A 17,355-nucleotide genomic window follows, 5' to 3' on the forward strand; every position below is an offset into this window, starting at 1 on the left:
TGAAAATGTAAACCAGAAATCTAAACTTGTGGAATATTAGACAACTACAAATAATTAACTTGAGGTCGAAGGGGGACTGGGGCTCCCTCGACCTCAGCCATCAGTGTGGGCCAACGATTACACCGGGAGCCAGCCATGGTGACTTTAATGTCCGTGTTTAACTCCTGAGGGCCAGTCCCAATGGTACCTAATCTTAAAGGTAAAGTTAGTTTAAATCGGAACTCATTATGATCGGTCCTGAATCCTAGAGGTATGGTTAAGTTAGGTTAGGTCAGGTTAGATTGCCAGGTAAGATAGAAACAGACTAGGTTAAGTTTGGTTAGGTAAGGTTAGGTTAGGTTAAGTTACGTCAAGTAAAGTTAGTCAAAATTTGCCTCTTTTTAAACTGGGACCTGTCTGATCAGTTACCCATAAATCCGAGCTAAATGCCGTTTAACTGTGAGTGTGTAAACAAATCGATGAACTGGAGTAATGTGCGTTAGTAATGTGGACATTTTGTGCTGGATGATGACTTATTGCACGACACTTTGTACATACCCGGGGGCTTACTAGCGATTATGTGGCACATTATCCACGGTGAAGTAATAAGGGATGTTACTGTTCATTAATTCTGTATTTGCTTCTCTGTTTATTTAATGGTGTCAGGCGTTGTGTAGTTTTGAATTAATTAACGTATGGTTGTAAAATAGAGTTAAAGGAAAGGAAGTGTATTGGATTCCCTCAGTGGGAGCACCAGCATTTTTAACATTGTTTTTAATTAATGGAGGAATAGTTTTTAACCGAAGAATACAGAGAGAGAGAGAGAGACCGACCCAGGTGTGCAGTGCCATAGATCACAATGGCATCAGGGGTAGATCCGCCCTCTTAAATGTCAAACAAGTATTCTTACCTAAAATAACTCGCTAACTTATAAATGTCTACCAGGGCTCGAGTTGTCAAAGCCCACATATACACCATTCACCAAAACACGCTGCCTCACCAACATACACCTGCACTCACCAACACTCCCCTTCACCAACAATCCCCTTCACCAATGCACTCTCCCTCACCATCACGTCCCCTTACCAAAATACCCCCTCACCAACACACCTTCCATCACCAACCCACCCTCTCTCACCAATACACTTCCCTTACCACCCCTTACCAAAACACCCCCTCACCAACACACCCTCCATCACTAACACACCTTCTTTCACCAACACACCTCCTTTCACCAACACACCCCTTCACTACCATACATCTTCACCAATACACCTCCCTCACCAGTACATGTACAAAACAAGAGTTAATAATTTACAAAATAATTTACCTAATATCAAAGCAAACAAATATTTTCGGTTTGCTTGTGAGAATGACAAAGAAATTGTTTTAAAAAGCACTTCCAGGTATATATGAACATATTTTGTATGCACCCAAACATAGAGGAACATAAGAATGGAGGAAACTGCATCGGGCCCACTGGCATGTACTAGACAGCCCCGCTTACACCCAACCCCTATCGCTCATATACATGTCCAACTTATATTTGAAGCTTCCAGTGAGCTCGCTTTAATGATAGTATGTGGTAATTTATTCCATTCATCCACTTCTCTATTTCAAAACCAGTGTTTACCTCTCTCACGTCTAAATCTACATTTGCTCAATGTAAAACCATGGCTACGTGAACGGTCCTGGTTGGATAGTTTATGTACTTTTGTTGTTATAGCACCTTTGTTTACAACTGACTTCCATTTATACACCTCGATCACATCGGCCCTCACTCTACTTCTCTCAAGGGAGAGCAGATACAGATGAGTTTATGTCACATATTGTGCATTGTACATATCAATTATTTTTATCTATATCGATCCGTTTATACATCTTCCAATCTAATATATATATATATATATATATATATATATATATATATATATATATATATATATATATATATATATATATATATATATATATATATATATATATATATATATATATATATATATATATTGTAGTGATATTTAGTATACGTCTGAACAAGGATTACGTCACAAGAGTTAATATTTAACAACATTAACCATTAGCGTCCGAGACAGAGGCTCTCAATGTCTAGCGCTACAACCTTAAAGACCATGTGGTTAATTATTTTATGGAAAGGAAGAAAAAATAAAAGAAAGATGAAAAAAAGAAACGTAAAAACAGAAAATGCTAAAGTGTATAATTATGATCGGGCGAATGAGTGGGTGAGACAGCCCGATAGTCATAGAACAACAGACTATTATATATTAAATTCTTAACGTAAAACAAAAAAAATTGTATTAAACAACTGACCTAAGCTACGTAACAAATTATTAACACCAATTTTAATGATTTACTTCAATAAATTAATCCGTAAAAACTATTCTAAGAGAAAAACAAATATTGGTTCTGAACTAATTTACATAAATGCCGAATGGGGAATCAAATAAAAGAATGAATTGAATAAATTTCTTTACTAAGTTTTAATTTAAAAAAAAAATATAAAATCTTAAGGACTCTACAATTCTCGAGATTATTAACTGATAAACTTTCCTGTAAGGGAATGAGACAACGAGGTGAAGCTACAACTTAAGAACTTTTTTCGTTTTTTTTCTTTTGTTGAAACTTTGTCGTGAAACTTTCCAAAGTGGAGGAAGCTGAAGAAGACCCTCTGGAGATCCTCACTTGAATTGCGATTCGACTGAAAACTTTTGATTGGACACACGCAATGGGATGTCAGGCGGTGCTGAAGTGAGATCATTACCAGGAGAGGCACAGTTGTTCTGCTGCAGGTTAGGTCAGGTCATTACCACAGAGCGAGGTCAGGAGGGGGAGTCTGGTTAGCTCAGGTCATTACCAAGGAGAGGTAGTTTGGTTTGGTCAGCTAAAGTCAGTACACAGCGTAGACAGTGAGTGACACAGAGCCTCCACTTGGCTTGAAGAAACCAAATGGATATTCACTTAATGAGTCAATTCGTGAGTCACTGAATGAGTCAGGTTAAGAGTCAATTCATGAATCATTTAATGAGTCAGTTCATGTGTCATTTAATGACTTAGTTCATAAGTTAATGAGTCATTTCATGAGTCACATAATGAACTAATCAGTTCATAAGTCACTTATTCAATCTCTTTATGATCACTAAATCAGCCAATGACTCAAACATACACGTGGAATGACTTTATTCACCAGTCACCGGCACCGGGTAATATTTCTCTTCTTTCAGTCAATACCAGTGATATTTCCATGTAGCTAGTCAATGCCCCTAACATTTGGACAAAATTTTTGAATCCGAGTGAACTCTCGATGTTGTAGATTAATTCTGGAAATACCAACCCATCACTTTTTTGTTTTTGTTTTTCTCTATTCCAGCGATGCCTGGATGGTGCTCTCAAAAGCTGGCAATATTTCGATTTTTTTTCTCACAAGCTGCCGAAAGTTCGATAATATATCTCGGATGTTTTATCAAACTCCACCTCATAGTAAGTCCTAACCGATAAACAATATTTGCATTATGTAGACACCGTAAGAACACGTACAACCGAACACGCAATATATCCCTGAACGGATTCAGTCCTTGGTTATTAATATGAGTGAAAGCGAGTCCCATTGACCGGTTAAGGGTAGTATGAACACTACACACAGATGTATATATATATATATATATATATATATATATATATATATATATATATATATATATATATATATATATATATATATATATATATATATATATATATATACACACAGGGCGATTCAGCAAAGAATACGTTAAATTGGAAAATGGAATCCTTGGATAATTCTAAACCACAATATCTCTATGGTAAAATGTCAGATTCTGCAGAGTTTCCATATTACAATATATTTAAGATGTTGTATAAATGAGAGTGAATTTGATGTGAAACCCCTATAGGTTTTTGTAATCATTTATCTCATTCCGTCGTACACGGTCCCTGTCTCACTGTACGTGTGTCAGCCATATGTATCACGCTGTACTGAAGACATCTGTGAATAAATGATTACAAAAACCTACGGGGGTTTCACTTCAAATTCACTCTCATTAATACAGCATCTTAAATGTATTGTAACATGGAAACTATGCAGAATCTGACATTTTACCATAAATACATTGTTGTTTAGAATTTTCCAATGATTTAATCCTCCAATTTAATGTACTCTTTGCTGAATCACCCTAAATATCACTAGCCAGGAATCGAACCCCAGACCTCTGCGACAAGTGAGGTATTGTTTGTATATGGAAGTCGGCGTGCAATATGGACTGATGATATAATGATGTGTTATATGTGGACTTTAGCAAAACCATAGATAGAGTCCCCTACAAAAGACTAATAAGAAAAGTGGAGGCTCATGGCATTAAAGGAAATATTCTAAAATGGATTAGGGCGTGGTTACAGGACAGGAAACAGCGAGTGAGCATTAACGACACTAAATCCGATTGGAGCAACGTCACTGGTGGAGTTCCCCAAGGCTCAGTACTTGGACCAATATTATCTATTATATCCATAAACGACATAGATATAGGCATAGACAGCAGCAAAAGTAAATTTGCTGATGACACTAAAATAGGGCGTGTAATTAAATCTGACGAGGACTCTGCAAAACTACAGGAAGATCTAAGCAAATTTTTCAAATGGTCTGAAAATTGGCAGATGAAATTCAATGTGGACAAATGTAAAGTACTCAGTATAGGATATGTACACAGGGAAACCAGATACCAGATGAACAACGATGTTATTGAGAAATCCGACTGCGAGAAGGATTTCGGTGTAATGATAGGTAGGAATCTTAACCCAAGTAAACAATGTGTATTTGCTCGAAACAAGGCTAATAAAGTACTTGGGTTCATACAAAGGAGTGTTAGTTACAAGACTAGCGATTCACTGTGTCAAGTGTGTGTCAGGGGATGTGTATCAACCAACAATAAGTTATGAACCTCATAAGAAACATACCACCAACATGCTACAGGGAGGAGTCACATGGAATTAAATATTCACGACACGAGTAGTTTGTGTTTATTATGTATGTTAGTTCCCGTGAGGTTAATTATACATGGTTTAACTTTTGGTGTGTTTACAGTATATCGCTTGGCCAGATAGAATTAACAGAATTACTGTCTACCTGTGAATAATATTAAGATTATTTGATCAATAACTAATAAAAAAATAATAATGTATAGTTATGTTATATGCGAGTAAACTTTATTAAGACTGCTTTGGTAACTTTGATAAATTTCAATTTTGTAACTCTCGTCGAAGCTACTTTTGTAAATTTCCTCCATACTACTTCTGTAAATAATACTTTTCCAAGTTCCGTTTGTAACTTGAAGTTATTAGTTTATAACTTTTGTAAATATTGCTTTTGTATCTTCCGAAAGTATAATTTTTTCATAAATTTCGTAAATATTACTCAAAATTGTCTCTGTCTGTCACTTGTTTGTGTATCCTTCACTTTGCTGGTGCGAGTGAATCAAGAAAGTGGGAGGATGTTGTCACCCCATGTCATGGGTTGCGTTAGGCTTACCCATGCAACCAATTCCAAAGTTTGTTTTACTAGAGATAAGGTACCCGGCGAGGCATAACTGGGACATATATTTTCCATTAGTGGTATGTTAGCCAGCTTTTAGGGGTGGGGGGTGGGGGGGGGGCAGTGAGACAGTGTTGTACTGTTCATCGTCTCACACCCAAAAACCTCATTTTAAGTAGTATCCCCCGTGGCCATGGGTTAGTCAAGACGCCCACCTCCTCCCTCCTGAAGGGAATGGGACACCACACAAGAGTCCTCCACCGCCACCCTGTCCTGTGGACAGTCGTCGACACGAGACTAAGTATGTTAACCTAGGTTGTTATCCCCGTGGAAATATCACTTGTGGATGCCTGGTTGCAACAAGAGCAATCCAGGCGGGCCTATCAAACCTACAGTAAATGGTTAATCAATTCACGCTTAGAGTTCTCCTGCACGACACCCGTCTACAGTGACCGTGATCGACACGAGACTAAGTGTGTTAACCTAGGTTTGTTATCCCCGTGGAAATATGACGTGTGGAAGCCTGGTTGCGACAAAAGCAATCCAGGCTGGTCTATTGCACCTAAATGGTTAATTCAAGTCACGCTTACCAGTTCTCCTTGCCGCGACAACCGTTTACAGTGACTGTCAGTGACGCGAGACTATGTGTGGTAACCCAAGAGTACTTTTTGTTGTTATTGCCCGTGGAAATAAGTCTTGTGCGGAAGCCTGGTTGCAACAAAAGCAATCCAGGCTGGCAGTAAATGTATCACTTTAAGAATTAAGGCTCTGTTAAGTCATACCCATAGTAGAGTAATCACATGTGTCCCCAAGATGAAAATTCCCTCTTTTATAAGATTAATTTTATACAGTGTGAACGTGAGTGAATCATATATCCATGCAAATTGTAAATCATTGTATGGAAGCTTGACGAATAAATGCAAGTGCAATTATCTGCCCGTATCTGTGATCCTATCTTATTACTACTAAAGGTAATGACTGACTGGTTATGACAAAGTATAACCAATAACTTAGATGGATGTTGGAAATTAATGGAATTCATTAAATCATCATTTATCAAGTATAAATCATGGAATGTCGAGTGGTGGAGTGAACTTCTACGTAGATACGCCATAATCTCCTGTAAGTACCAGTGTGAAGGTATCAAACTCTACGGTAAGAAACACAACATATTATAACCTTTATATAATATAATCCACTCATACTACCACTACGAAAACCACAAACCATGACACCCCATCAGCGCCATTTCTTAAAAATTTCGTCAAAAAATACAATTCTCTTCTTACCACCGCCTCTTCTTGTAGCTCCTGTGGGTGTGTGAGTGGCGGTGGAGGTGGTGTCGGCTCAAAGAACCAGATTAACCCATTAAAATCATTCTCTACACACATTCCTTGCTCCTTACTGACACCTCCGCCTGTGCTTCCTTCTGGGTGGGTGGCGTGCCGTGGTAAGATGAGGGGTTACAGGGAGCGACCGTCATCCATATGTAACTTCATCCGAGAGTGTCACTTCTGATCAGCTAAACTCCTCCGTCACTACCTCTGACAGTCACTACGAGTTTATATGATAGTACTGATATTACGGTACAGTATTGTCTTGGTGCTTAGAAATTACCTTTGATAATACCATTCCAAAATTGTTAAAGAAATATATATGCCTCCCACAGATTAGCAAGTTGTCTCGGTTTGTGGTGCCTCACTACTAACACACAAACACCTCCGTCACCACCTCCCATGGGGTACCAGGGCCTTAAGGGTGAAGAAGGTGATAGTACATCACTACTAACCAACTAACATCTCCGTCATCACCTCCCACAGGGTGCCAGGGCCTGAGGGTGAAGAAGGTGGTGGTGCCGCCCCATGAGATCAAGGGAAAGGGCGTGGAGCTGGAGTGCCAATACGAGCTGGACGGAGACCAGCTGTACTCCCTCAAGTGGTACAAAGGCATCAAGGAGTTCTTCCGTTACGTGCCCGCAGACACACCGCCCATACAAGTGTTTGACCTCCCCGGCGTCCACGTAGACGTGAGTACTTGAGTACTCTGATGCATGTTTAGGAGGGGTCATGGGAGTATTTCATGTGTGATGTTAATTGTTTATGTGGGAGTCATACAGGTGTCTGATCTACCCTGCGTCCAAGTCCATGTGAGTAATGTGTTGGGAATAATAATAATAATAATAATAATAATAATAATAATAATGATAATAATAATAATAATAATAATAATAATAATAATAATAATAATGTCAACGACAAAGAATCAGACACCAAAAGTCAAAATAAAAAAAGAATGGGACAATGAAAACGTGGAAAAACAATATCCATAAAACTCTACGGTGTTATCCCGCCGTGTTTCACTTACTCTACCTCTAACGTTAATAATAATAATAATAATAATAATAATAATAATAATAATAATAATAATAATACTAATAATAATAATATAATAATAATAATAATAATAATAATAATAATAATAATAATAATAATAATAATAATGATAATGATAATAATAATAATAATAATAATAATAATAATAATAATAATAATAATAATAATACAAATAATAATAATAATAATAATAATAATAATAATAATAATAATAATATTCTCGACTCTGATTTTAACGTACGGTATGAAATATTAATCTCGACTAGAAAGGTTATGAATATTTGACGATCTGTAGTACTGAATGTCAGGTAGAACTCTAGTAATCATGAACATCACGACGGGTCTCCGGTACTCATGTCTTCACCCACACGTGCAGTGAACTGATAGACTTATTCTGTCTTGTTTTAAAGTAATTTTGTAATACTTTCTTATTATTATTATTATTATTATTATTATTATAGAATGCTATTAAAGACTCTCAATAACTATTACTCGACAAATTGTGAACGTATTATCTATCATGTTCAGAAATTGCAATATACCATAAATGAATTATTTACAGGTATATCAATGATATAGTAAACATACATTCGATTACAGAAGCATAATATAACGAGATTTAAGAAATGAACAAACGAGAGTTAATACATTTATCACGTATATTTTGTCATCTTTCTTTACCTTAGTGATAAATTAACTTGTTTTTATTTCAGAATTTTCTCGATGTTTCTTTTTGTGCTAAGATGATGAAACTTTTATGCTTAATCTGATCGAGTATACTGACTCATAATTGAGGGAGTATACTGACTCATAATTGAGGGAGTATTTTGAATCCTAACCGAGTATACTGACTCTTAAATAAGAGAGTGTACTGACTCATAACTGAGGGAGTATACTGACTCATAACTGAGGGAGTATACTGACTCATAATTGAGGGAGTATTTTGAATCCTAACCGAGTATACTGACTCTTAAATAAGAGAGTATACTGACTCATAACTGAGGGAGTATACTGACTCATAACTGAGGGAGTATACCGAGTCATAATTGATGGAGTATTTTGAATCCTAACCGAGTATACTGACTCTTAAATAAGGGAGTATACTGACTCATAACTGAGGGAGTATACCGACTCATAACTGAGGGAGTATACCGACTCATAACTGAGGGAGTATACCGACTCATAACTGAGGGAGTATACCGACTCATAACTGAGGGAGTATACCGACTCATAACTGAGGGAGTATACGGACTCATAACTGAGGGAGTATACGGACTCACAATTGAGGGAGTATACTGACTCATAGCTGGGGGAGTATACTGACTCATAGCTGGGGGAGTATACTGACTCATAGCTGGGGAGTATACTGACTCGACTGTGTTAATAATTTACGATGTCCTTTGAAACTGTAGAGGTAAGCTAGGTTAATTCTATAATTCACTGGCGTTGTTTCCCTGACTGATGGAATAATTATTCACAGATCGATAATAGTTAATGGCGAGTAGAGAGAGGGGGATAATGTTGTGTACTTGGTATCAGAACGCGTGGGGATCGTGGGATAATTATTGATGTCTCTTTATGACGTCAGTATAAACCATAAGTATAATAATGGAAATTTTCAATCATTTTTCCACGTCAATATCATTTTATTAAAAGAATAAATGGGAGATGAAACGGAATAAGAAAGTAGAAGAGAAAATGAGATGAATGATAAGGAAGATGAAAATGAAAAAAAAGGTAAGTAAAAGGAGAAGAAAAGGAAAAGAAGGAAATGAAAAAAAAATGATAGAAAAGGAACAGACTGGAGAAGAAAAGGATGAAGAAAAAAAAAGAAGTAAGCAGGAGGAAGGCAATGAAAAATACCCCAACTTCCACATCATAAAATATTGTAAGACTAACCTTAACTTATAATCTCTCTCAGTCTCTCATAGGATCAACCTATCTATAAAACTTGACGCACCTCCTCTCTCCCCCCCCCCTTTACATCCAAGACAAAAGTACTACATCTTATTGGGTACTTTGGATTAGTATGTCTGAAAGGTAAGTGTGGTAGGTTCAGGTGTTTAGGACTGTTGGACCACAGATCACCGGTATGAAGCTGATTAGATAGTGTGGAGTAGATGCTTATGGGTCATAGTGATGAAAACAAATAAATACAATAAAGGATAAAATGGCTTCAAAACAGACATTAGCAAAAATACTTAACAAAAAACAATAATTTAGGTATAGCCTACATGTGACCTTTACTGTCATGTGGTAAAGAGGCTAAAATCCATCACTGTCTCCGCGGTATTAGAGTGAAGGTGTTTCTTCGTGTTTATAAACAACAAAGTCGACGGAGAAAAAGTTGAATAAGGAAGTTGTTGACGTTCGAAGCCGTGAGACAGATTCATGCCAGCCGAACTAAAATATGCAATGTGTTGGGTCGTGAGTCTGATAGTTAATAATGAGAAACTGAAGACGGAGGAGGAGGAGAAAGAAAGAAGAAAAATGTGAATAAAGAAACAGAGAAGGAAGAGGAAGATAATTTAGTGTTTACTTTATATGTTCCCTATTTACTGTTTGATGGTTCTGTCTTCCGAGTCTTAATAATTCTCTTTGTCTTGAGTCTGGAAGAAGATTACTGCCTCAGGTCTTGGCACAATGTTTTCCTGGGACAATATTATGTCTTTTTTCTCGGTATAAGACTATGTGTTATGAACTGTGATAAAACACACACACACACACACACACACACACACACACAAATACAATACAATACAATAATTATTTTTTTCAAGCAAGTAACATCTAAAAGTCAATAATGACGTTCCTGACGTTTTTGGGGATATATGATCCCGTAGAATGTGAAATAAAGTCTCTCGAGTCTCTCTAGTCACCTGTAAGAATACGAACAACATTGGTATGACTGTTTTAACACAGAGGGGTCATTGGTGCCTCTTAACTGCGGTCTTTTATCAAACAGAATCTCATCTTCTTTGAGAATTAATCAATTTAAAATAGATTTCAAAGAATAAATAACATTATTTCCATATCTGGCTGATGTAAATATTGGATACCTGAGTTTACATTTACGGTGAAAAGGTACTACATTTACATAAGACTATGCTGCCAGGATTTCCAAGGAACACATCTTTTCTCCACAGACTGGCGCATAATAAAATGTGTTCCCTTCCTACCTCACAAAAACAACACCGAGAAAATTTAGTAAACGGTAGTAAGTGGTTAGCCATTTTTCTGTATTTTCTGTTCTGGTGTTAGTTACGGTATGTTTTTTACTTAATCTCTGTCGGTGATAGAGCAGCATATATATACCACACGAGAGGATATGCTCATTACTTTATATATTCAGCTGTAATTATTATGAATAATGTATGTTTCTCTCTACCTTACTTGTGACATTGAATTAAAATTAACTGCCAGAAGCTTTAGATGTGTTTTGACTTACGGTCTCTCTCCAGAACCATTGTGTCTTTGATAACGTTCGCAGTCACTCTTGATGCTGTCCATTTTAATTCTAGAAAAAAATCCTTCCTGCCTTGCACAGAAGCAATGGGTGAGAGTGGCACTTCTAAGCTACCTTTGAAGAGCTTATCACCCACGTGTCATTTATACCCCCCTCCCCTCACCTTCCTTCCTTCCTTCCTTCCCTTAACCTTTCCCACCCTCCTTCCCTCCCTCACTCACACAGGAATTTTTTTTTGTGGATGCGAAGGATTGAATATTATTTTACCCAGAGTACGTTTCATGTATTTCTGAGGTGAAATGAAGTCATCTTTTGCATTAGCATATTTCACGAGGGAACTAATTTGTACTGTAGTAAGTTGTCTGGTGCGAATTGTCTCTTTGACAGACTTTATAGCGAGTTGAACCCAGACTTAGAGCTGTTTTGAAATCAAGTGATTTTACAGGGTATTAGCTGCAGTCATACAGTGGGCGGAGCTTAGTTATCCCTCGACTCCCTCCACCCCACCAGAGCCCCGCCCTTCTTCCGCCATCCCAAAGCCATGTCATCCTTCCATCCTCCCAAAGCCCCGCCCTCCCTCTACCCTCCCAAATCCCGCCTCCTTTGCATCCTCCCTAAACTCCACCCTCTTTCCATCATCGCAAAGCCTCTCCCACCTTCCATCCTTCCAAAGCCTCACGTCTCCTTCCATCCTCCCAAGGACCCGCCTCCACACCTTCCATAGTCCCTTTACTTATTCACTCATACTCTCCCTCTCTGCCCTTCCAGGTCTCTTTCATCCAGACTTTTGTCTCTTGTACTCCATCCCGACCTCCTTCTCCTCCCCAGCTCTCCCCATTTCTCTTCAGCCTCTTTATATGCTCTTCCTTCCACTTCTCTCTTCGTTCTCTCATTCTTTCCCTCCCGATTCCCTTCTACAGCCTCCCTTCCTTCATCCTCCACCATTTCCTTCTTCCAAGCCTCTCTCCCTTTCTCTTCCTCCAGTCCCCCTTCTGAAACCTCGAAACTTATTTCCTTTCCTCTCCCTCCAGCCTACCATCAACTGTCTTTTCCCTGCAAATTTCCTTCCCTCCTTCCCTCCTCCCCTCTTCCTCTCCCTCCAATCTCCCTGCATTTTTCCTCTCCATCTAACCTCCCATCCTACCTTGTCTCCCTCAAGCCTTTGATTTTCCCTTTCTTTCAATCAACCTTCTCACCCCATATTGTCCCTTTTTCTTGTACATTTCCCTCCTTCTCATTCACACTTCTCTCTCCATGCTCCCTTCCCTCTCTCCCTCCATCCTCCAATCTCTCCCTCCACCCTCTTCCTTTATCTCTCTCTATCTCTCTCTCTCTCTCTCTCTCTCAGTCCACCCTTCTCACTCTACCTCCAGCCTCTACTCTCCCTCCAACCCTTCCTCCACTCACCCCTCTCTCCTTCCACCCTCGCCTCTCCTCCTCCACCCACCCCTTTCTCCGTCCATCTATATCACTGTCCTTCCATCTTCTCTTATTCCCTTCTCTCTCTTCCTCCAGCCATCTTCTCTCCCTCTAACCCCATCTCTCATCCCCTACCTCCCTTATCTCTATCCACCCAGTCTCTCTTATCTCTCTCTCTCTCTCTCTCTCTCTCTCTCCCCCCTCACCATGGTACGGGTCTTCACTAGGCTGGGGCACTCACAACCTCTGGGCTTTCAGAGTGTTTAACAACTTGTGGTAACTCTTCGCCACAGTGATAAAGAAACAGTCTGGTACTGACTTCTTTCTCCTGGTTGACCGTCTCCTCCTAATCCTCCTCCTCCTCCTCCCTTCTTTCTCCTAGTCTTCATTCTCCTAGTCTTCATTCTCCTAGTCTTCATTCTCCTAGTCTTCATTCTCCTAGTCTTCATTCCCCTCCTCCTTTCTTGATTTCTTCTTCTTCTTCAACAGCTTATACGGCTTATGGGCTTTTGTGTGTGTGTGTGTGTGTGTGTGTGTGTGTTCTGGGGAGGAGATAAGACACAAAGTGGGTTACTCGAAAGATTGTAAGACTAAGTTCCTCCCACTTGATGGTGATGAGGTACTGTACGTTCTCAGTGTAATTCTACCACCTGTTTGGCTATCCCCAACTACCACGACCTTATCACTGGGCAGGGTTTGAACAACTGCCCTTTTCTCTCCTGGCATCACACCGTCCTGCCCCTTCTCTTCCTCGTCCTGCCTCTTCTCGTCCTTGCCAGCTTGTTCCAACACTTGGTAGGGGTTACTGCACTCCACACCCTGGTCAGCTTATCTGAGTCTGACCCTAGTCCCCTTGGAAACAACCACTCTCCACGCCTGCTCTTCCTTCGCAAGTGTCCTGGCTAGACAGGACCCCTACCCGAAGGAGTTCAGTCCTGAGGGCTTCGTTTTCCCCCTTTAAATCGTCTCTCTCTCTCCTCAACTGCTCCAGCTGACTTAAGAGTGCCCAGGGGGTCGTGTTTCCTCACACACGGCCCCTCTTTCCCCACAACACCATGATCCACGGCGGCCATTTTCTATGGTCACTAACACGAGCACTTAGGGCATGTCCTTCCAGGGTGCGGCAGTGTCTCTCAGGGTATCGTTGGTGAGAAACGCTACAGGTGAGCGTACAGCTTGGCATCGGTCACTGAGAAAGTCTGTGTGTCATGGTGTGAGATTTCTCCATAACCAGGGGTCAATAACTTTGTTGATAAATATATTGTGTCGACTAGGTCGAGTGCCACTCTCACGCTTTCCCTACTGACCCAGTCCTACACCCCTAATCCTTTCTCCTCTCCACTCTTTTCACCCTTCTATCACTCCTCTGCTTCCCTTTCCTCTTCCACAACTCTCTATCTCTCTCCCCACCATTACCCGATCTTCCCACCATTCCACGTCTCTTCCTACTCTCACTCTCCTAACTCTTCCTATCACCCCCACTCTTCCTCCCTACTCCCCACTCCTCCTCATCCCTCCCCACCACTCTCCCACATTTGAATATTATTACTGGCGAGAGAGTCAGTATTTAGGGCCGCACTATTTTACCTCCCTCGGCCCTAAAAAATCCAGAGCTGGTATAATAGGACGGTAAATTACAGTATATTGCGAGGTGTGCTTATTGTCGTGCTCGGAGCTGACACTTGGCTGACACTTGGCTGACACATTAACTGTTTATATGTTTTGTCAATTGTGCTTAGGGGAATGGCGAGAGTGTGTGGATGTGGGGAGGAGGGGCTGGGGGTTGGGTGGGAGAGGGTGGGTGAAAGGATGGTTGGGTGAGAGTGTGGTGGGAAGGACGTGGTGAGAGTGGGGAGGATAGATTTAGGAATGTGGTGGAGAGAGTTGGGTGACAAAGTAGTAAGAATGGCTGAGTGAGAGTGTGGTTGGGAGAGATGAGCGAGATCATAATAAAAATGAGTGTGGTGAGAGAGGTATGGATATAATTGACCACTCTGATAGTCTGGATAAAGGAGTGATAAGTGGCCATATAGATAGCCTTGTCACGCGTGATATGTGGTCACTTAGAGAATCTTGCCAACTTTGCAGAAACAGAGGCAGAAGGAGGAGGAGGAGGAGAGACGAGTGTTGCAGTGGCCAGAGAGTCGTGAGAGCCAGGCGTTGAGAAGAAATGATGTGAAGACAGGTTTTGGTGTGAAGCTAGACAAGGAGTGGGTGAGGACTAGATTGTGGCCAGACAGGAAAAATGAAAAGCGCATGGGGCAAGTGGACAGGGATAAATACTTGGCCGAGGAACGATTTGAAGAGGATATGGGGAATATAATAAGGATAGGCACAATAGAGGGAAGTTGATAGTGTTTTGTTTAAGAGAAAAATGCCAAGGAAAATGAATTTGAAGTTATAGAAGACAATGATAAGTTCAGTGATGATGTATGGACAGGAGATATGGGTTATCAAGAGGTAGGAAGAGGAAATGTTTGGGAAACTAAGATGAGGATGTTGTGGTGGATATCAGGAGCTTTGTTCTCCTGATGGTTAAATACCCTAACGTCACCGGGGGGGGGGGAGGTTAATGTCAGGTTAGGTTAGCGTTAGGGTGTTTACTCATCAGGCGAAATACACTCAGGTGTCTAATCTTCAGGTAAACCAGAAACGAAGATATTTGAATGACAATAGAAGGGACACGTATAAGTAGTGAAATGAGAGAGGCAGAATAGAAATGAAGGGGAACGCAGAAATTCGGTGGGAGAACGTGACTGAAAAGTATGTAGCGATACATCAGGAGTATAGTAGAGGTCGCTGATAAAAGAAGAATATGATGTAAATGGACTTTGGAATGATGAAAAAGATGAAGTAAGTTTAAAGCCACGTGTAATATATGATGACGAAAACAGTCAAACCATGGATGGATAGATAGTCTCTCTCTCTCGTGGTGATTCAATTAAGTGCATATGACATGGGGCTGCCTTAAATTCCTGTCGGACATACATGACCGCTTATAAGGTAACCTCTTCTGGGACCAAATAAACGAGAGGCATCATCCTCGACCGTCGGAAATCATTTCAACCTTAAATTTATTTGGTGTAGCAACTATCCCAAGCCAGAGCATGACGTTATACACTTTGCAATCAAAATTTATATAATTCTATTGAATTTATGGGAAGCTACCGAACGGAAATCAAACTACCTACGGGCGGGCAAGTGGAGGAATGACCAAGATGATTAGAAAAGTGCTCTCAGTAAGTCAGTTAAGTTTGGGAGTGATAAAGGTGACTGGAGCAAATAAAAAAGACTAGTTAAGGTCTCTGTTTAAAATATACCGATCGAACTCGACCGACTTTGCCCTGGACCGAATTCTTAAAGTTCTCGGGTGATCGGTTGAGCGTCACTCGTACCTGTTATCTCCGAGGCAAGTGTCACGTCCTCAGCTGGCCAATATGACCTGTGCACCGGAATTAATATTCACATTTTCGCTTCCCGGTTTCCATTAAACTAAAGTTATATTTCCAATTGAGTGATATTGGATCCCGGGATCAGTGACGACATATTTGTTCCCACGCCGAGACCACCTGTGTGTGTGTGTGTGTGTGTGTAGGGCGTTGAATTCAGCTCCCAGGCACTGTGGCCATTATGCTGGATGTGAATATGTTACATCCTTAGACATGCATAAGCAACATCTTCATTAAATTTTGTTTGTTTCGTCAGTTCATTCGGTTAGTCTCGCGTAAGTGTCTCATTAACGATGAACACTTCGCCTAAATTTTGCACGTGGAAGAACAACGATCTGTTATTGTTTTTTGTTTTTTCGTTTTTATTTAATTCGGAAGGGATAAAGCCAAGCGAAATTCATGGCAGAATGTCACTTCAATATGGAAGCAATTGCATCAGTCGCGCGAATATTTACAAGTGGGTTGCCCAATTCAAGAATGGTCGAACAAGCATTGTGGACGAAGATCGTGCCAGGACTACCTGTCGAAGTTTTCAACACCCACTTTGCACCAGAACATTGAGCGGAAAATTTTAGGAAACCGATGCATTACAATTGAACAAATTGTGACAGATTTAAATGCCATTGTTGGTACAGTACACAACGTCGTTCATGATATTTTGAAACATTTTTCGAATAACTTAGAGATGAAGAAAAATCCGAAATGGTTTACGGAGTCATCCGAAAGAATTTTTCGCCACATGAAAAAGAAAACTCGTAGAAATATGGGACAAGTGCATAACTGAAGTGGGAGATTGAGGAAAAATAGGTATTTGATTACTAATAATAATTATTTAAATAATGACTTACGCAGTTATATTCATTTGACCCATCAAGAATTGAATGACCCTCGTGTATATATACATATACATACACACACACACATATATATATATATATATATATATATATATATATATATATATATATATATATATATATATATATATATATATATATATATATATATATATATATATATATATGCAAGTAAATCACTGTGGGTGATAATGTGCAGAAAGAAATGGAGTGTGACGAGGGAGTTAGG

General features: G+C 39.7%; 1 protein-coding gene across 2 annotated transcripts in view; it reads left to right on the forward strand.

Annotated features, from left to right (window-relative positions):
- The window catches only part of LOC121864114, a 117,645-nt gene that overhangs the window by 67,209 nt on the left and 33,081 nt on the right, over positions 1 to 17,355 (forward strand). For both annotated transcript variants that reach the window (XM_042363028.1, XM_042363029.1), the window contains exon 2: positions 7,363 to 7,568. In XM_042363028.1, the coding sequence (XP_042218962.1) occupies positions 7,363 to 7,568 (206 nt within the window). The remainder of the gene's footprint in view (positions 1 to 7,362; positions 7,569 to 17,355) is intronic.

This window comes from Homarus americanus, unplaced genomic scaffold (assembly GCF_018991925.1).
Source record: "Homarus americanus isolate GMGI-L3 unplaced genomic scaffold, GMGI_Hamer_2.0 scaffold26351, whole genome shotgun sequence".
NCBI classification, from domain to species: domain Eukaryota; kingdom Metazoa; phylum Arthropoda; class Malacostraca; order Decapoda; family Nephropidae; genus Homarus; species Homarus americanus.